This window comes from Herpailurus yagouaroundi, unplaced genomic scaffold, assembly GCF_014898765.1.
Source record: "Herpailurus yagouaroundi ecotype Mexico unplaced genomic scaffold, PumYag 569, whole genome shotgun sequence".
Lineage (NCBI taxonomy): Eukaryota > Metazoa > Chordata > Mammalia > Carnivora > Felidae > Herpailurus > Herpailurus yagouaroundi.
Window position 1 is genome coordinate 2,978,165 of NW_024412786.1, and position 12,666 is coordinate 2,990,830.

The 12,666-nt window shown below is 46.9% G+C and overlaps 1 protein-coding gene across 3 annotated transcripts in view; it reads left to right on the forward strand.

Moving 5' to 3' along the window:
- The window catches only part of SF3B2 (splicing factor 3b subunit 2), a 16,475-nt gene extending 3,809 nt beyond the window's left edge, over positions 1 to 12,666 (forward strand). For all 3 annotated transcript variants that reach the window (XM_040466042.1, XM_040466044.1, XM_040466043.1), the window contains exons 6-22: positions 193 to 310; positions 1,063 to 1,163; positions 1,471 to 1,567; positions 1,749 to 1,840; positions 2,229 to 2,444; positions 2,594 to 2,731; positions 2,898 to 2,978; positions 3,196 to 3,423; positions 4,480 to 4,629; positions 5,295 to 5,384; positions 5,496 to 5,603; positions 6,845 to 6,952; positions 7,236 to 7,378; positions 7,462 to 7,563; positions 11,722 to 11,821; positions 11,912 to 12,097; positions 12,418 to 12,666. In XM_040466042.1, the coding sequence (XP_040321976.1) occupies positions 193 to 310; positions 1,063 to 1,163; positions 1,471 to 1,567; positions 1,749 to 1,840; positions 2,229 to 2,444; positions 2,594 to 2,731; positions 2,898 to 2,978; positions 3,196 to 3,423; positions 4,480 to 4,629; positions 5,295 to 5,384; positions 5,496 to 5,603; positions 6,845 to 6,952; positions 7,236 to 7,378; positions 7,462 to 7,563; positions 11,722 to 11,821; positions 11,912 to 12,097; positions 12,418 to 12,489 (2,130 nt within the window). In that variant the 3' untranslated portion in view covers positions 12,490 to 12,666. The remainder of the gene's footprint in view (positions 1 to 192; positions 311 to 1,062; positions 1,164 to 1,470; positions 1,568 to 1,748; positions 1,841 to 2,228; positions 2,445 to 2,593; positions 2,732 to 2,897; positions 2,979 to 3,195; positions 3,424 to 4,479; positions 4,630 to 5,294; positions 5,385 to 5,495; positions 5,604 to 6,844; positions 6,953 to 7,235; positions 7,379 to 7,461; positions 7,564 to 11,721; positions 11,822 to 11,911; positions 12,098 to 12,417) is intronic.

Sequence of the window (12,666 nt, forward strand, 5' to 3'; positions counted from 1 at the left end):
TTTCTGACGGGAGGGGAGGCCTCCTCCATTTGGATCAGTAGTCTAGAAAGGTGCAGGTGGTGAAGATGTCCAAACTCAGCCGTACCTGATTGTTCTCCATGGGCCTGTTACTGGACTTAAAGAATCCACTTGCCAGAGGCTGTCTGTTCGATGGATTTCCAAGCTGTGTCTTCACTCCCATGTCTCTGGCAGGCAGCTGTGCTCCTGGAGCAAGAACGGCAGCAGGAGATTGCAAAGATGGGCACCCCAGTCCCTCGGCCCCCACAAGACATGGGTCAGATTGGTGTTCGCACTCCTCTGGGTCCTCGAGGTAAGACCTTGGAAATGGAAGGGAAGGGAAGGGAAAGGAACACGATCGAAAACTCTTGCACGTAAGTACGTACCCCGTAAAGTGCATATATTGTAAGCGTACAGTCCAATGAATTGTTTAAAACTGACCGCTCATGCAACCGGCACCTGGACCAAGAACCAAAATATTACTAGCACCCCAGAAGCTCTCACTGGCTCCCTGTCAGCCCCTCCCACTAAGGGTGGCTATCACACCTTTAGCAAAGAAGATAATTTTTTTAATGTTTATTTTTGAGAGAGAGAGAGCTCACACTTGAATGAGTGGGAGAGGGGCAGAGAGAATCCTAAGCAGGCTCTGTGCTGTCAGCACAGAGCGCGATGTGGGGCCCGAACTCACGAACCATGAGATCATGACCTGAGCCGAATCAAAAGTTGGGTGCTTAACCAACTGAACTGCTCGGGTGGCCCCAAAGAAGGTAATTTTTAAAATGGGTGTTTTGGGGCGCCTGGGTGGCGCAGTCGGTTAAGCGTCCGACTTCAGCCAGGTCACGATCTCGTGCTCCGTGAGTTCGAGCCCCGCGTCGGGCTCTGGGCTGATGGCTCAGAGCCTGGAGCCTGTTTCCGATTCTGTGTCTCCCTCTCTCTCTGCCCCTCCCCCGTTCATGCTCTGTCTCTCTCTGTCCCAAAAATAAATAAATGTTGAAAAAATAAATAAATAAATAAATAAAATGGGTGTTTTGTCTCTTTTGACCTTGCATTTCTTTCTTCTCACAGTTGCTGCTCCGGTGGGCCCCACTCCCACTGTTTTGCCCATGGGGGCCCCAGTTCCCCGGCCTCGTGGTCCCCCGCCACCCCCTGGAGATGAGAATAGAGAGGTGAGATTGGTGATTTCTTTCTAGGGACAGGAGAGGGTGGTTTAGGAGAATTCTGGGAGATGGGAGGACTTCTGGGGGCGGGAGGGTGAAGGAGGAAGCCATGCTTCGTTAAAGCATATCAAGATATGGCAGGAAATAGGGCCTGGGAGACATTTCTGGGGCAGAGGTTCACTCTGAGGGGAGCTGAGGGATGATTTGACGCAGCCAGTGTTGCTGTCTGCTGTTGACATCCCCTGGCTGGCAGCCTTTCTGGTACAAGAGGCGGAAATCCTGGGATCATCCCCTCTGCCTGGGTTGTCTGTTGCAGATGGATGACCCCTCTGTGGGACCCAAGATCCCCCAGGCTTTGGAAAAGATCCTGCAGCTGAAGGAGAGCCGCCAGGAAGAGATGAACTCTCAGCAGGGTGAGTGTGTTTTGTCCCACAGGCTGCAGGGACAGAGAGGCTGCGGCCGAGTCTGCATTCTTCCATCCCTTCTCCAAGGAGGGTTTGAGAGAGAAACTGGCTCTCGGTAAAGAGGAGTTACTGTGGGCGAGTGGCAGGGTACCAGTGTGGGGAGTCTGATAGCCACCTTCCTCCCTTACAGAGGAAGAGGAAATGGAAACGGACACTCGCTCGTCCCTGGGCCAATCAGCGTCAGAGACTGAGGAGGACACAGTGTCTGTATCCAAGAAAGAGGTATGGGATGGAGCTGAGTCTGGAAGGAACGTCAGGAGACAGTATTTGGTCACTAAAGTAACACCAGTTCTAAGTGATCAATGTGTAGTAGCTGCTATTTTGTGCCAGTTTCTGTCCTACACGTTTTAGGGATTTTTTTTTTCATTTAATTGCCGTAAATCTTTGGAGTGCAGAGTACTGTGCATGCCTTTGTTTTATAGCTGCAAAAACTGAGGTTCTGAGAGGTGCAGCAATTTACTGAAAGGCACACAGCTTGAGAGGGGCAGAACTTTGGAGCCTGACTTCAAGGCCTCTTTTCTTAGCTCTTTGGGGAAATTGGATGAGGAAACTAGGCAGCAGGCATGGTACTTGGATTCTCTGACCCAGTTGGTTTTCCTTATTTTGGCAGAAAAATCGGAAACGTCGGAACCGAAAGAAGAAGAAAAAGCCCCAGCGGGTTCGGGGGGCGTCCTCTGAGAGCTCTGGGGACCGAGAGAAAGAATCAACCCGGTCCCGTGGCTCTGACTCCCCGGCAGCTGATGTTGAAATTGAGTACGTGACCGAAGAACCTGAGATTTATGAGCCCAACTTCATCTTCTTCAAGAGGATTTTTGAGGCTTTCAAGGTACAAGGAGCAGCATACTCTGAAGGGGCAAAGTTGAGTGGGGAAGGGGCAGGGATGGGGAAAGACAGTAAGGAGGGCATCTTTACAGCGCTGGGTTTAAGAACTAGGGAGAGACACAGCTGGGGTTTCTGCGGTGTCTGTCTCCTCAGCTCACTGATGATGTGAAGAAGGAGAAAGAGAAGGAGCCAGAGAAACTTGACAAACTGGAGAACTCTGCAGCCCCTAAGAAGAAGGGCTTTGAGGAGGAGCACAAGGACAGTGACGACGATAGCAGTGATGATGAACAGGTGAGGCCCCCTCCGCTGTCGGGGAGATAGGGACTTGAGATGGCTGAGATGCAACCCGTGAGGGACCATGGTGAACTCTTGGAAAGGAGAATCCCTCTGGGGTGAGCTGGGCAGTGTGATTCGCTCCTAATAGTCCTGCTCAAAAGAAGTGATGGTTTTGTTCTAGGAGAAGAAGCCCGAGGCCCCCAAGTTGTCCAAGAAAAAGTTGCGCCGAATGAATCGCTTCACTGTGGCTGAACTCAAGCAGGTGAGACCCTAGATGATCCAGCAGAGCCCGGAGCCTGGCCGGGAGACCTCATGAGGAGCTCCTAGAAATCCACAGGGGTTTTCTTTGGGGGATAGGGAGGAGGGTTTTGAAGGAGGCCTGGGTGACTTAGGTATGTGTCCTTTGAAGAAGAGAAAGTTAGAAAGTTTTAGATTTGAGAGGTTGGGGCTTTCTAGCGGCACGTTGCTATGGTTTCCAGCTCGTGGCTCGGCCTGACGTTGTGGAGATGCATGATGTCACCGCACAGGACCCCAAGCTCTTGGTTCACCTCAAGGCCACCAGGAATTCTGTGCCTGTGCCACGCCACTGGTGTTTTAAGCGCAAGTACCTACAAGGCAAACGAGGCATTGAGAAGCCTCCCTTCGAGCTGCCAGACTTCATCAAACGCACAGGCATCCAGGAGATGCGGGAGGCCTTGCAGGAGAAGGTAAGGGACGGGGCAGGGCTCAGATTTGCCCTGCAGGATCCACATCCTTAATATCAGCCTGTTTGAAAATCAGGAATCTTGTTCCCCAAACCCATCTACTACTTTTTTTTTTTTTTTTAATATATATATATATATATTTTTTTTTTTTTTTAATTTTTTTTCAACGTTTATTTATTTTTGGACAGAGAGAGACAGAGCATGAACGGGGGAGGGGCAGAGAGAGAGGGAGACACAGAATCGGAAACAGGCTCCAGGCTCTGAGCCGTCAGCCCAGAGCACGACGTGGGGCTCGAACTCCCGGACCGCGAGATCGTGACCTGGCTGAAGTCGGACGCTTAACCGACTGCGCCACCCAGGCGCCCCAAACCCATCTACTTCTTAACTGTCTAATTATCCGTTCTCCAGAAGTCAGCACTGCATATGACACAGGATGAGAGGGAAAGACATCAATTCGTGAAGGGTAGACAGAGCTTGCCTCAGTGTTCCGAGCTAGGTGTCCGTCTTGTCTCCTCGTTCGTCCCCTGCCTGCACTACCAGCTCTTTGAGCTGTCTGCACACAGTGACTCCTTTTCCTGCAGGCTGCCTTTGGCTGTGTCCACTGTTTTCTGTTACCAATGTGAGCCTGATACGTTTTGTGGCTAGAGACCCACGGCAGCTGTGTAACTTCTTAGATCCAAGTTTTTAAATTAAATTAAATTATTTACCTTGAGTAGCTAATACTTGTGTGTACTGCAAAAAATTCAGGAGGTACAGAAGTACGCGATGAAAACTGCCTCCCAGTTAGACTGTGGTCACCCAGTTCTCTCCGGAGGCAGCTAATGAGGTCAGTCTCTTGATCAGATGGCTTAAAAGAATATTTATCGACATTCGTAGCCAAGGATGATTTTATATGATACATCGGTTTTGCGCAATATGGATTATGTAAGTTTGAGAGGTTTGAACGGGAAGGATTTTGGTGACTTGTGGAATGACATAAATGAGGTTTTTCTTTATTTCTTTGGAAGTGTCAAACTTGGTGAATACCTTTCATGGCCCATCTTCTGCCACTCTCCGCAGGAAGAACAGAAGACCATGAAGTCCAAAATGAGAGAGAAGGTTCGGCCCAAGATGGGGAAGATTGACATTGACTACCAGAAACTGCACGATGCTTTCTTCAAGTGGCAGACCAAGCCCAAACTGACCATCCACGGGGACCTGTACTATGAGGTTCGGGTGCGGGGGCTGGGGAGCAAAGGCTGGGCCGTTGGTCATGGCTGTGTGACTCTTGGTTGGGAAGGCTTTCTAAGCTGGTGCAGTGGCTCCTACTCTCAGCCTTAGAATTGTTCATTAACTCCCCTTGGATGGAGTAGAATTTGAAATCTTAAAATGAGGTGGATTTTTGGGAGGAGAGATCCAGACCATGTCTTTAAAAAGTGGTAATTGGTTAGGGACAGAGGGGCCAAGTGGTGCATGCTTGTATAAAACAATTAGGACTGAGGGTGGGAGAAAAGTTTTTATTTTTTTCCTGATCCTTGAAATAGTAGTCACCGTGATATTAGGGAATTTTCGAGGTGGAAGGATCTTGGAGATGATCTTGTCGAGTGCCCTCATTTTACAGAGGAGAAAGCAGGCCCTAAATCTGGCCATGTTTTTCTAGTGGGTTAATGTCAGCACTGGAAATCTTGATTGTCCCCTCCTTCCTGGCCTTTCTTTTTCCTACGTTAGCCAGGGAAAGGAGTGCTGAGAATCGACAGGCACTAAGCAGCCCTCAGTGGGATTTTGTATCTGGTGTGGATTGGGACTTCTCATCTTTGTTCTCTTGTCCTCTTGCCATTGAACTCCCTGTGTGTGTCTGGCATTGATAATACAGCGCGCTCTGCCTTTCTTCTCAGGGGAAGGAGTTTGAAACACGACTGAAGGAGAAGAAGCCAGGAGATCTGTCTGACGAGCTGAGGATTTCCTTGGGGATGCCAGTAGGACCAGTGAGTGCCAGTTACCTTGACTGGGGAAGCCAAGAAGAGGGTGGGAATTAGGGCAGAAGGGAGACAAGGACAGGGTTGGGCAGATGATACCCTGTTCCCTTTTTCCTGCAGAATGCCCACAAGGTCCCTCCCCCGTGGCTGATTGCCATGCAGCGATATGGACCACCCCCGTCGTACCCCAACCTGAAAATTCCTGGGCTGAACTCCCCCATCCCCGAGGTGAATACTGTCATTTCTTTAATTTTTAGCTGCCCCTGCTTGTTAACTAGAGGATGATGTAGTTTTCCTTCTCTCATCCCACCATGTCTCTCTTTCTCTTTTTTCTTCCCCCAAAAAGGGTAATAGTTTTTGTTTTTCAAAAAATCTGACACGCTCGTCCTAAAATAGTTAATTAGATTTAACAAGTTCAAAGATGAAAATAAATCACCCATAATTTCATCACTCAGAAATAGTCAAGATTTAAAATTTGGCAAATGTGTTTCTGATACATACGTTGATAGAAATAATTTTATCTCAAGAATGGCATTAAGTTTTCATTTTTAAACATGAAGCGTTAAATTAAAACAATTTTAATGGGGTGCCTGGGTGGCTCAGTTGGTTAAGCACCGAGTTCGGCTCAGGTCATGATCTCACGGTTTGTGGGTTCGAGCCCTGCATTGGGCTGTGTGCTGACAGCTCAGAACCTGGAGCCTGCTTTGCATTCTGTGTCTCCCTCTCTGTGTCTGCCCCTCCCCCGCTTTGTTTCTCTCTGTCTCTCAAAAATAAATAAACGTAAAAATTTTAATAGATAGCAAACTCATTAAAGTGAAAAGAAGGAATTGTTAAACTTCAGATAAAAACTTCTGCCTCGGCTCAGTCGGTTAAGCATCTGACTTCAGCTCAGGTTATGATCTCACGGTTCGTGAGCTCGAGCGTCGCAGCTCAAGCCTCGAGCTCTGTGCTGACAGCTGAGAGCCTGGAGCCTGCTTCAGATTCTGTGTCTCCATCTGTCTCTGTCCCCCCTGCTTGTGCTCTGTTTCTCTCTCAAAAATAAACGAACATTTAAAGAAATTTCTGTTTATCTATCTTTAGAGAGAAAGAGGGAGAGCACGTGAGAGCCCAGGAGAGGGGAAAAGGGAGAGAGAGAATTTTCAAAGTTAGGAAAAAATCAGGAAGAAGTTAGAGTTCTGTTTTTTAAAGTACTTTTTTTAGTTTGAGACAGCATGGGCTCTACCCTGAAGGCTGAGGTTATTAGTCTACTTTCTGCTTCCCATCTTCCCATCCTATTGCCTCTGGATTTTTGTTGCTTATTACTTTTGCTTTATAATGCTTTAGGATGTTTAATTCTTCTCTGAAATCATAGTTTCCAGAGTTACGGGTGCTAGTTTCTATTCTTTGTAGTGTGACTTTTCTCCAGGGCTTCAGAGCTCCAGGGTTTTGGAGCTTAGGAGCAGAACTGACTTGCATTTCCTGTCTCGCAGAGCTGTTCCTTTGGGTACCACGCTGGTGGCTGGGGCAAACCCCCAGTAGACGAGACTGGGAAACCACTCTACGGTGATGTGTTCGGAACCAATGCTGCCGAATTTCAGGTATAGACCATGACTGTCTTACTTGAGGTCATGAAGTTTAGAGACAGTTGGTTTATAGATTCATTATCAGGGAGGAGCTGGGTGTTCTGAAGTTTCAAAGTCTGAAAAAGGGTATGCATTTCCTGAGATGTGTTGCAGGCTCTCCACTAGACTATGAGCTCTCCTTAGGCGGAGGCTATTGTCTGTCTGTTTACTTTTATATTCTTTCAGTTTGCAACAGCTTGACACATGATAGGCTTATAGTAAACATTTGCTGAATGAATGAATGAATGATCTCTTTCAGACCAAGACCGAGGAGGAAGAGATTGATAGGACCCCTTGGGGGGAGCTGGAGCCATCCGATGAGGAGTCTTCGGAAGAAGAGGAAGAGGAAGAAAGTGATGAAGATAAACCAGATGAGACAGGCTTTATTACCCCTGCAGACAGGTGGGGAGAGCAGGGTCTGTCTCTAAAGTAGTCCGGCATTGCGGGCCTTCTCCTTACTTCAGAGCTTGTTTCTGTCTTCACAGTGGCCTCATCACTCCCGGAGGGTTCTCGTCAGTGCCGGCTGGCATGGAGACCCCTGAGCTCATCGAGCTGAGGAAGAAGAAGATTGAGGAAGCGATGGACGGGTGAGAGAGCCAGGCAGGGCTGAGAGGGAAGGACTTTTCCCTTCAGCCTCTGGGTTGGCCAGCTGACTTCCCCCTCCCCCCTTTCCTTCCCTTGTGAATCAGTTATTGAACACCAGGCACTGCTCTAGGCAGTGAAAAACGCTTGGTAAGCAGTTCATTAGAGAACAAGGTAATTTCAGGTGGAGATAGGTGTAGCAAAGTAAGCTAGGGAATGGGATGTAGAGAGATTTGGGGGATGGGGAGGTCTTTGGGAAAGCCTCGATGAGGTATTTGAGCTGAGAGCTGAATGTTAGGAAAGAGCCAGCCACAGGGTGATCTGGGGCAGGAGGAACCAGAAGTGCCTAAGACAGGCATGGGTTTCACATGGTCCTGCCATGGAACTTTTCTTATTAGGGACATAAATGTGTAGGATTGTCCAGTCTTGGTGAGTTGGCCCCTTTTCCATGAGATAATCTTCTGCCCGTACAGTTCTTTGTTCCATCTTCCCATTTTCCTATGTTTTAGATAGATAGAATATTAAAAACATTTTTTTTAATGTTTGTTTATTTTTGAGAGCAAGAGAGAGGGAATGGAGAGGGACAGAGGGAGAGAGGGAGACACAGAATTTAAGCAGACTCCAGACTCTGAGCTGTCAGCACAGAGCCTGACATGGGGCTTGAACTCGTGAACTGCGAGATCATGACATGAGCTGAAGTTGGATGCTTAACCGACTGAGCCACCCTGGCGCCTCAATAGAACATTTTTTATGACTCCATTTTCTCTCTTTTGTTGACTTACTAACTGTACAGCTCTGTTTTGTTATTTTTAGCGGTTGCTGTAGGGTTTATAATATGCATCCTTATCACAGTCTGCCTTCAAGTGATATGCCACTTCCGGAGAGTAGCAAGCACCTAACAACAGCACGCTTCTATTTCTCTCTTCCCAACCTTTGTACTGTTGTCACGCTTTTTACTGTTACATGGTATAAATCTTGCACTGTGGTTATTTTCGTTTAAAAGGTCAGTTATCTTTTTTTTAAGTTATCTTTTAGAGAGATTTACATAATCAGTCATATATTAAGCTATGTAATTGCCATTTTCAGTGATCTTTCATTTCTTTGTGTACAAAGGCTTCCTTCAGCATTTCTTGTGTGGCTGCTGGTCATGAATTCTTTCAAGTGTTGGCAGTCTCAAAACTTCTTCACTTGTCCTTTTGAAAGATTTTTTTTTTTTAAGTGTTTATTTTTGAGAGAGAGACAGATAGAGCCTGAGTGGAGGAGGGGCAGAGAGTGAGGGAGACACAGAATCCAAAGCAGGCTCCAGGCTCTGTGCTGTCAACACAGAGCCCGAACTGTGAGATCATGACTTGAGCCGAAGTCGGATGCTTAACTGACTGAGCCACCCAGGCGCCCCAGAATTTTTTTTTTTAATGTTTATTTTTGAGAGAGACAGAGAACAGAGGGCGAGCAGGGGGAGGGGCAGAGAAAGGGAGAGAAAGGCAGATTCTGAAGCAGGCTCCAGGCTCTGAGCTGTCAGCACAGAGCCCTTTGTGGGGGCTCATACCCATGAACCGTGAAATCATGACCTGAGCCTAAGTCAGAGGCTTAACTGACTGAGCCACCCAGGTACTCCTCAAAGATTTTTGGAAGATTTTGGCCAGGTATAGGATTCTAGGTTGACAGTGTTTTATTAAATTTTTTTATTTCTTTCAGTATTTTAAAGATGTTGCTGTGGTGACTTTCTTGCATTGTTTCTGATGAGAAGTCTGTTTTCCTTCCTTTCTTCTTTTTTTTTAAGAATTTTTTTTAATTTTAATTTTTTAAAATTTACATCCAAATTACTTGGCATATAGTGAAACAATGAAGTCCTCATATGAGTGAAGTCATATGATTTTTGTCTTTCTCTGACTAATTTCACTTAGCATAATACCCTCCAGTTCCATCCACGTGGTTGCAAATGGCAAGATGTCATTCTTTTTGATTGCCGAGCAATACTCCATCGTATATATATATACCACATCTTCTTTATCCATTCATCCATCGATGGGCATTTGGGCTCTTTCCATACTTTGGCTATTGTTGGTAGTGCTGCTATAAACATGGGGGTGCATGTGTCCCTTCGAAACAGCACCCCTGTATCCCGTGGATAAATGCCTCGTAGTGCAATTGCTGGGTCGTAGGGTAGTTCTATTTTTAGTTTTTTGAGGAACCTCCATACTGTTTTCCAGAGTGGCTGCACCAGCTTGCATTCCCATTCCTTCCTTTATTCTGTATATAATGTGTCCTTTTATCTCTGGCAGCTTTTAAGATTTTCTCTTTCCCCATTTTGAACAATTTAATTCTGTGTGGTATGGTGTAGTTTCTTCATGTTTCTTTGTGCGGGGTTAGGTAAGTATCTTGCATTTGTGAGTTAATCATTTTTATGAATTTTGGAAAAAATCTGATTATTTCTACAGCTATATTTTCTGTTCCCTTTGCTTTCTCTTCCCCTTTGGCAAGTCCAATTATACATGTATTAGGTCTGTTTGAAGTTGCCCTCCTGCTCATGAATGCTCTGCTCATTTCAAAATACCCCTTTTCTCTTTGTATTTCATTTTAGAAAATTTCTATTCCTGTTTCTTCAAGTTTTTTCCGTGGGTTCTAATCTGACAGTAATCCCATCCAGTGTCGTTTTCATCTCTAGCTGTATGATTTGGATCTTTTCATATGTTCTGGGTGTCTATTTTTGAACCAGATGGCAGGCAGTTATAATAACATGCTGGTTCTGGGTTGATTTAAATTGATTAATTATTTTCCTCATTAAGGATTGTGTTTTCTGCTGCTGCTCATGCTTGTTTACTTTTGTTTGAAGGCCAGACTTGGTGAAATTTACCTTGTTGGGCCCAGGGTTCTTTTGTATCTTTTTTTTTTTTTTTTTTTTTTACTTAAAAAAATTTTTTTTAATGTTTTAAGGGGGGGCGGGCAGAGAAAGGGGGAGACACAGAATCCTAAGCAGGCTCCAGGCTCTGAGCTGTCAGCATAGAGCCTGAGGTGGGGCTCGAACTCATGAATGGTGAGATCATGACCTGAGCTGAAATCGGACGCTTAACTGACTCAGCCACCCAGGCGCCCCTCTTTTGTATTTCTACAAATCTTCAGCTTTGTTCAGGAACACCATCAAGGTACTTGGAAACAGTTTGATTATCTCAAGTCTTGCTTTTCAGGTGGGTGGTTCTTTCCCTGGCTCTGGTAACTTTCCTCACACAGAGTACTCCCTTGAGTACTTGAGGAGGGCCCTCTTTAGGTCTCTTGAGTTCTCAAGTCTCTGTGCTGCTGTCTCTTCCCTAAGACTCTGTCCTGTGATCTCTAGCTGCCTAGGCCTTTGTGGACTTTGGGGTTCATCCCTTCAACTCATGAAGTCCTCTGGGCTCTACATGGGTTCCCCCTCCTTGTTTCATGGCCTGCAGACTCTCTCACTGCAGTAGACAGGGCAACTGAAGGACGCACCTCATTTGTTTCCTGTCTCTCACGAGTCGCTCCCCTTTGTTACCCCATGTCCTTTGTTTCTTGTGTTCTGCCCATTTTTTGGTTGTTTCAAGTGGGAGGGTAAATCTGGTTCCTGTTACTCCTTCTCCAGAAGCAGAAGTCTCAGGCTTTGCATATTCAAGGAAGAAAAGAAAGAAGGGTACTATGGTTGGAGTATAGGGAACAAGGATTAGGTAAGACTGGCTTGGATGGTTGTTGCACCCTAGGAAGTATTGGAAGTTTAAGTTCTCTGTGTTAGAACCCCAGGTACAACTTTGGGCAGGAGCTATTGTAGTGTCTTCTCTCCTGCCATCTTCTGTGTACCAGAGTTCTTTCAGAAACTTTAAGCCTGACCCTTAGCCCTTCTTCACGTGTGGGAATCTTGGACTCTGATCTCTAAACTTGGTTCAGGGGATCCCTTAACTCAGTCTCTGTTTTCCTTCCAGGCTGTGTTTCCTAGAATCAGTGCCATCCCACCCCTCTCCCCACTGACACAATCCTTTCTTCTCGTGGGTCTCCATGACCTGCAGAGGCGGCCTAGGCATTGTTTTTCCTCTGGGTGTCTTGGAATCTCTTCCGGGAGCTGGGTGGAGGTGCTGCTCATGTTCTTTTTGCTTCCTCTTCTGGAAACCCTTTTATCCCTTCCTTTTTGGGCCTGGTCCCATTGTCCTCTGCAGAAGTGAGACACCTCAGCTGTTCACTGTGTTACCAGAGAAGAGAACGGCCACTGTTGGGGGAGCCATGATGGGATCAACCCATATCTATGACATGTCCACAGTGAGTATTCTTTTGGGGGCTGGAAAAGGGGGCGGAAACTAGGTCTTCTAAGCCTCTCTGTAGATGACAAGACTCTGATCCCTTTTCTAGGTTATGAGCCGGAAGGGCCCAGCTCCTGAGCTGCAAGGTGTGGAAGTGGCCCTGGCACCTGAAGAGTTGGAGCTGGATCCCATGGCCATGACCCAGAAGTATGAGGAGCATGTGCGGGAGCAGCAGGCACAGGTGGAGAAGGAAGACTTCAGTGACATGGTGGCTGAGCATGCTGCCAAACAGAAGGTAGGAGGTCACAGGGGAACCCGGCTGGGTGTGAGCCAGGAACTAGGTACCAGGGACTCCTTTTTCAGTGGAGTGGTGTCCTCTCTGTCTGCTGCCCTGAGCTTCCCTGGTGCTGGAAACCTTAGAAATCCTCTGGTGGGCTGCCCTCTTTAAGGATGATGAAACTAAGGCACAGGGAGGGGAGCTCATCCAAGTCTGAGAATCCAGTTTTAGCACTTTTTTCCACAGATCTGTGTGGCTGAGTCAGGCTGCCCACCCTTGTCTTGGGGATCAGTGGGTTGTTTCACTTGTTGTAACCTGTTTCTCTTTCTCTCCTCCAGCAAAAGAAACGGAAAGCTCAGCCCCAGGACAGCCGCGGGGGCAGCAAGAAATATAAGGAGTTCAAATTTTAGGTCCCCCTCGCATACCTGGTCCTCCTTTCAGCTCTTTGTCTGGATGCTTGGGCTTCACACATGGTCCCCGAGAGCCAGCTCTCCCACAGTTCCCAAGGGCTTGTCATTTCATGTTCTTATTTTAGATCTGTTTTGTAAATAAAGCTGTTTCCCAAGGAAAGAGATGCATATGTAACA